The sequence below is a fragment of the Bacillus rossius genome, chromosome 1 (genome assembly GCF_032445375.1).
Source record: "Bacillus rossius redtenbacheri isolate Brsri chromosome 1, Brsri_v3, whole genome shotgun sequence".
Taxonomy (NCBI): Eukaryota; Metazoa; Arthropoda; class Insecta; order Phasmatodea; family Bacillidae; genus Bacillus; species Bacillus rossius.
In genome coordinates this window covers 323,164,902-323,172,588 of record NC_086330.1, presented here as the reverse complement: position 1 = coordinate 323,172,588, position 7,687 = coordinate 323,164,902, and the positions used below count along the sequence as shown (strand labels likewise).

The following is a 7,687-nucleotide window of genomic DNA, read 5'->3' as shown; positions in this document are numbered from 1 at the left end:
ATGAAACGAGCATTGTTAATTTGTCATTGTTTTAGATCAATAGTCCAGATGTAAATGTAAACAAACAAGGTTTATCAGAGTACGCAATGAGCATGCATTCAAACGCACTCGATATGCGCACTCGTTCTCCTGTTCGACTCGACTATATGGAACAACACTCTTGTGACGTCACTTCCTAGAGCGAGTACACGAGCACGCATGTTTACCTATTTGGAACTGAGCCTGAGGAGGTTAACCTTCTCCATCTTTGCCATGTTTTAACATCTCAGAATTAATGGAAATTTTTTGTGCTCTAGCGCATGTTTATTATTTATCTATTTGGTATTCACTGTATCATTAACTTAAAAATTATCCTTGTGTCAAATCTTAGGATGACAGTTTGTTCTAGCATTTACTTACTCTATGGTTGTTTTTTTTTAGCATTTTATGTTTATTTTTATTTCTTGAAACGTAAACAAAATAAACGGATCTTGATCAAGATTTATGTTTAAGTGTTTTATGTACTTCCAGTCATGCAGGTATTTTTAATTTAACTTGCTAAATTAATAAGATTATTATTTTTTTTATACTTCCGGACCTTGTTGCTCTACAATTCTTGCAATACGAAATTGTGTTTTTGATAGTATTTAAATGTTGACTAGTTTGTTATGTTAGTTGATGTTTCATGGTGATAGTATTTTGTGTGGAGTGGGTAGCTTTTTTGATGTTGAATTTTTTTTTTTTGAACAGTTGGATAGCAAAATAAATCGTAGCTGTACTAAGTCTAATATGCTAGAAGTTTGTTTGATAGCTAAAAAGGAACTCGCTAGGAAGAATCGTAAAAGTAACATTTAATGGGGACGATTTCTAACTATAATAATGATGTCACTAATTTGGACATATTACGGGACGGGTACGGGGGATTTGGTGGGCAGCAATAAACACACACTTTTCCATGTATTTCAATTTTTATTGTTATGTTTTTTCTGAATCGTAAACTAGACTATACTTTTCGGTAAATATTTACAATCGCGGTAGATGCCAAAAAAAAATGCTAAAAATCTGAAAATACTTTTATTCTGTGCCCTTCCACTTCCTCTTTTCAAAACAACCGGCGGAGGTAAGAAATTCCAAATACTTTAGGAGATATCGAATTTTTTAATTTCATCATATGTAGAGTCGCGGTAGATGCCAAAAAAAATGCTAAAAATCTGAAAATACTGTTATTCTGTGCTCTTTCACTTCCTCTTTTCAAATCAACCGGCGGAGGTAAGAAATTCCAAATACTTTAGGATATATCGAATTTTTTAATTTTCATCACAATACCTGTGAATTCAGGCGGTCACCATTGTTTCTTGTTTACGAGAAGAGTATGATTTTTTTTTCCGCGACGTAGGTGAACGACTACATTGTTGCTTGTTTAGGAGTATCTATTAAAATCTGAAAATACTTTTATTATAGTTATGTTATGTTAGGTTAGCTACATTAAAACACTTTAAAACACTATGGACGGTTAGTTAGGTTAGTATAGCTACATTAAAATAAACAGAGAAATATAAATATTAATAAATAAAACCGAGGTTGGCCGAAGGTAAATGGTTCGGGTGTAATCGGGAATGGCAGAACTTTATGTGCGTCTTGATTTACCGTTCGTGAATGCCTAATTAATTAAAATGGTCGATTAGGTCAGGTCAGTTACATTATTAATACTTTCAAACTAAGCAGACATTAAAAATAATATAAATTAATTTTAATGGTTGTTTAGTTTTAAAGTATTTATAATGTAGCTGACCTAACAAACCGGGACAAAGGATGAACGGTAGGAACTCACGTAATTTTTTTACTTATTACTTGCGCAACAAATAAAACATTAAAATTTGAAACGTTAAAAACTCACATACGTTAGAGGCGGGTACATTCCTTTGCCATTAGTAGAAAATGATGTAGTCGTTCTACCTACGTCGAGAAAATAAAAAATCATAAACGTAAACAAGCAACAATGGTCGGTTCACCTACGCGGAAAAAAATCATACTCGTCTCGTAAACAAGAAACAATGGTGGCCGCCTGAATTCACAGGTATTGTGATGAAAATCTAAAAATTCGAGGTAAATATTTACAATCGCGGTAGATGCCAAAAAAAATGCTAAAAATCCGAAAATACTTTTATTCTATGCTCTTTCACTTCCTCTTTTAAAATCAACCGGCGGAGATAAGAAATTCCAAATACTTTAGGAGATATGGAATTTTTAAATTTTGAACATGTAGAGTAGCGGTATTTGCGAAAAATAATTCTAAAAATCTGAAAGACTTTTATTATATGCTCTTTCACTTCCTCTTTACATTAAAACCGGCGGAGATAAGAAATTCCAAATACTTTAGGAGATATCGAATTTTTAGATTTTCATCACATACCTGTGAATTCAGGCGGCCACCATTGTTTCTTGTTTACGAGACGAGTATGATTTTTTTCTGCGTAGGTGAACCGACCATTGTTGCTTGTTTACGTTTAGGATTTTTTATTTTCGCGACGTAGGTAGAACGACTACATCATTTTCTACTAATGGCAAAGGAATGTACCCGCCTCTAACGTATGTGAGTTTTTAACGTTTCAAATTTTAATGTTTTATTTGTTGCGCAAGTAATAAGTAAAAAAATTACGTGAGTTCCTACCGTTCATCCTTTGTCCCGGTTTGTTAGGTCAGCTACATTATAAATACTTTAAAACTAAACAACCATTAAAATTAATTTATATTATTTTTAATGTCTGCTTAGTTTGAAAGTATTTATAATGTAACTGACCTGACCTAATCGACCATTTTAATTAATTAGGCATTCACGAACGGTAAATCAAGACGCACATAAAGTTCTGCCATTCCTGATTACACCCGAACCATTTACCTTCGGCCAACCTCGGTTTTATTTATTAATATTTATATTTCTCTGTTTATTTTAATGTAGCTATACTAACCTAACTAACCATCCATAGTGTTTTAAAGTGTTTTAATGTAGCTAACCTAACATAACATAACTATAATAAAAGTATTTTCAGATTTTAATAGATACTCCTAAACAAGCAACAATGTAGTCGTTCACCTACGTCGCGGAAAAAAAAAATCATACTCGTCTCGTAAACAAGAAACAATGGTGGCCGCCTGAATTCACAGGTATTGTGATGAAAATTTAAAAATTTGATATCTCCTAAAGTATTTGGAATTTCTTACCTCCGCCGGTTGATTTGAAAAGAGGAAGTGAAAGAGCACAGAATAAAAGTATTTTCAGATTTTTAGCATTTTTTTTTTGGCATCTACCGCGACTCTACATATGATGAAATTAAAAAATTCGATATCTCCTAAAGTATTTGGAATTTCTTACCTCCGCCGGTTGTTTTGAAAAGAGGAAGTGAAAGGGCACAGAATAAAAGTATTTTCAGATATTTAGCATTTTTTTTTGGCATCTACCGCGATTGTAAATATTTACAAAATTAGATATCTCCTAAAGTATTTGGAATTTCTTATCTCCGCCGGTTTTAATGTAAAGAGGAAGTGAAAGAGCATATAATAAAAGTAATTTCAGATTTTTAGAATTATTTTTCGCAAATACCGCTACTCTACATGTTCAAAATTTAAAAATTCCATATCTCCTAAAGTATTTGGAATTTCATATCTCCGCCGGTTGATTTGAAAAGAGGAAGTGAAAGAGCATAGAATAAAAGTATTTTCGTATTTTTAGCATTTTTTTTTGGCATCTACCGCGATTGTAAATATTTACCTCAGGCCAGATCATTTACACTGTCTTGCCCCTCACCGGTAATCCCTCTTTTTCTTGCACTCATCTGACATAGCACTCCCTTTTCAACCCTCTCGTTCTAGTCTGTTTTATGACACTTGATATTTCATTATCAAAGAAATTATGTCTGTTGAAGTTACAATTTTTGGCATACTGTGCATCCAAACCCAACCCAAGTATCAATCTTCGTCAGGGATGTTTTTAGCAAAATGGACAGAATGGAGGCATGGAGCAATAACTTGTGCCTTGTTTGGTGGAGGAGGGGGGGGGGGGGAAGGTGATAAGAAACACTTGGCAAGATATAGACCAGTCAGTATAACTTCTAGTGTAGGAAAAGTGATGAAAAGACTGACAGCCATATAAATGGTGGGCAAAATAGAGACACTGGGTAGGATGGATGAGAGACAACATTGCTTTAGGATAGAATTCTCCTGTGGAAGGTGGATAGGTAAGTAAAGGACATGAGGGTGAGCAATTGGACTGGACTGCCTCCTTATAATGCCTTGGCAGCTGTCCTTTCTGGATGACCTTAACTTATTATTTACCTTTCTCTGTTTGTGTCACTCACATTTCACATCCACACTATAAAAATTTTCTCTTTTACTACAAAGCATTTAGTAGTCAAAGATGACTGCGTGAGGTATGAAACTGTGAGGGAAGGGACACAAATACACATTGGTCAGGATAAGTTGGAGTGCTGGGCAAGAGCAATTGGAATAAGCAAAACAAAGATTGAGGAGCTGTGGTGGTACACACTGCAGGTTAGGAGGAAGGTAGAAAGACTGTTAAGTCTGTTTATAGTGGTCTAGGAGGTAGTTGAGTTGGGGTAAACTGGGGGAGAAATTGCTCAGAAGATAGTACAAAGGGAGGAGAGACTATGAGTCGAAGATACAAAGGGAGTGGAGGCGTCCTGGTGAGGATGGAGTGGGAGTGAAATGGATTTGAGGGGAAAGTATTGGAAGTGAGAGGTACGAATAACTTAAAGCAGGAAGATTTCTGGCATCGGAGAGTGAAGTAGAGGGAGGAATCCTTGCCACTGGATGAAAGGCTAATTGCAGGTGTAATGTTAAAATAAAATTTTAAATTCAATTCTCCTTTTATAACGACTAAACAAACAGTAAATCTCAAAACATTTATGTTTCAAATAAAATGTGAAAGTTTTGTTCCCAGTATTAAAAATGGCCGAAATGTATCATTCTATGAACATACCTCTGGAAGATATAATTGTCTTACGTATTGAAATAATAATATTATAATTTTTACATTTTAGAAATGATTAGAAAAAAATGACATAATATAATAATAAATTATTTACTTATTAATTTTTTAGTGGTTGTGTTTCTCTGCAGAATATCACTTAACTAAAGACAAAGCTTTTATTGTTAGACTTATTTCCAGAAGCCACAACTAGATACTCCATAGGTGAAAAACCACTTGTAATATTTCAATGCTTCCTTTGGCAAACAACACTGTATTGTTTCTACATGCAGATACATTTTATTTCATATTTTATTGTACTAAGTTATAATAAGCCACAATTTTCAAATTTATCACTTTTTTTGGCAAAGTGAAAAGAAAAGCAAAAAAACAAACCTGCTAGCTTTATAACAAATGATGTTTGAAATGTAAGGGATGTATGGAATTTTGAGGCCTTGATGATAAAAAAAATTGGTAAATGACTTTTACCTTAAATTTTTCTGAGCTCAACAAGGAAGCAGTGGAAAGGAGTGGACAAACTTTCAACCCAGCCTAACCATAGGGATTGAAGTTACCGGTTTTATCTGCCGCCAGGGTAGGTTCATTGGGTTGGTTCTTGTTCTTTGTGTATTGTTTTTTACTTTAATGTTTATTCTATATGTATTATGTGTATATTTTTATACTTACGTGTTCAGTTATATATGTATGTTTTTACCGGTTTGGTTTTGGTCACTGCAGGTATGAGGTACTCTCACCTTGCGTGTGTTGGCCAATTGCCGATGTGCCTAACTGTTGCGGATTCTCCTCAGGTAGTGCTTGGCTGCTCTTGGTATCGGCGCGTGGGAGAGTGCTAGTATCTGCAGTGGCCATTGTGTCCTTGTCTGTAGTCTGTATGTGTCGTCTCCACCGTTGAAGTCCTGGGCTGTTGGTGGGCATGTGACAATATACTCACATATAAATAAATATTAAAATAATATAATAATTGGTAGCATAATAGTTAACATAATAATTGGTGGTCTCGAGTGCTGACTGTTTGCCAATGGTAATTTCGCATCTGATAGGTTGAAATGTCCGTCAACGTGACTGCAAATGTGCAGCAGATTTACAGGGCTTTAAAGTGCATTTGATGTTTTTAAAAGTGCCAGCCTAGTCAGGGGTGTATTTATGTTTGCCAGGATGATAAGTTCGATGCTTGCAGGTGCTTCTAGTGTGATAATCATAACAAATGCCGGAGAAATGAAGTTAAATGTATAAAGTAAGGGACTGCTTTCAACAAATATATTGTTTAATGTGAAACAATTGATCTAAAAACACATGTTATAGCTACATATTTCAAAAATACAGTTTTAAAACCAAGTACGCTACTAGAATTACTCATCTACCCCCAGCACATTCAGGGAAAATCTGGAAAAGTCAGGGAATTTTTAGCAACAGGAAAAAATCAAGGAATTTTTTTTAATAACGCGATTACTGAATAAATATATATGTGTGTGTGTGTGTGTGTATGTATATATTTATATATACATACATACATACGCACCCACACACGCACATACACACACTCTCTCACACTAACACTCAAACTCACACTCAAATGTTTCATGGCAGTCTTGAAGTAAGGTTTCCATAGAGAATAGTTAAAATTAAGAGACCTGGAATATCTTTGTCTTTAACCATCTACACTTATCCTTATGAGCAATTTACTAGAGAGAGTATCAAAACCTTTACCATCAGTAACTCCTACTAACATTTAAAGGTAACTTAACCAGACAGTTAAGTTATTTAATGTACTAGCCTTAGTCTAGAGAGCCTTAAGTAGATAAGTGAACACCGGTATCTACGTATCCCGTCCTCTTCATTGTCCCGAAATCTAAATCCAGGGCTGAAGGCCCGTCTGATGAGCCAAACAGTTACCTCCCGAACTCGTTACCAGGATGTGCGTAGTGCCGCCCAATGAGCCTATCACGTTGCATCTCTACTCCTGACATCCTGACCTCTACCGACTCATTACCAGGTTGGGCAGGAGCCCGACCAATGAGCCTCGAGCTCACACTATTACCTGCTTAAAAACCCTTGGTCCCCCTTCGAGACAGTTTATGTCCCGCCACCCCCCAAATTTTGCAATCAGGTCATAAGTTAATTGAGTAGGTCTGAAGTCGCTCGTGATCCGAGGGACAAAGCCCTCCATTTCGTCACAGAGCAACCCAGAAACGTCAGCACATGGCAGCGCCGTACACGCGGCTTGTCTCGTGCCATACATTAGTATGTGCGACGTTAGTACAACAACCCCCCGCGCTCGCCGCTCGTTCACATCATTGAGTTACGCCACCGTGCAGTCGCAACCTGTCCGCACCTATAAAAACAAAAATTTTAATTTAGCTACACGGAAAATTCTGGAACACGACAATATTAGAGACATTATGACTTATTTTTATTTGTACCAGTGTACACATTATTTTGTCTTCCTTTTACAACCTGTATCTCAGCATTGCAAAATGTTTTTCTTACATTCCTTAATGCTTGTATTAAATAAGCATTTCTGCCATAAGCATTGACTTCAGTGCTAGCTATTGACAGTAGTTCAAATAAATAAATGATAGTTGCCTGTTGCAATAGTGATGTTTATTATGCCTATGAGTCACAAATTTAATTTTTTTTATAATTTTTGGCAAAGTACTAACTACATTGGGCAGGAAATAAATTTTTCTAGCCCCGGAAGAGTCA

The 7,687-nt window shown here is 35.6% G+C and overlaps 1 protein-coding gene across 4 annotated transcripts in view; it reads left to right on the top strand.

The window, feature by feature from the left end:
- The first annotated feature begins 309 nt into the window (after positions 1 to 309).
- The window catches only part of LOC134527981 (gastrula zinc finger protein XlCGF57.1-like), a 28,010-nt gene continuing 20,632 nt past the window's right edge, over positions 310 to 7,687 (top strand). Inside the window, exons 1-2 of one of the 4 annotated variants that reach the window (XM_063361112.1) lie at positions 634 to 4,214; positions 5,469 to 5,558. Coding sequence is in view for 1 of the 4 variants with exons in the window: in XM_063361111.1 (XP_063217181.1) it covers positions 513 to 518 (6 nt within the window). In the remaining 3 variants the exon portion in view is untranslated. Of the gene's footprint in view, positions 519 to 633; positions 4,215 to 5,028; positions 5,559 to 7,687 lie in introns of those variants that run through there. The other 3 variants (XM_063361111.1, XM_063361114.1, XM_063361115.1) reach the window with 3 other exon arrangements.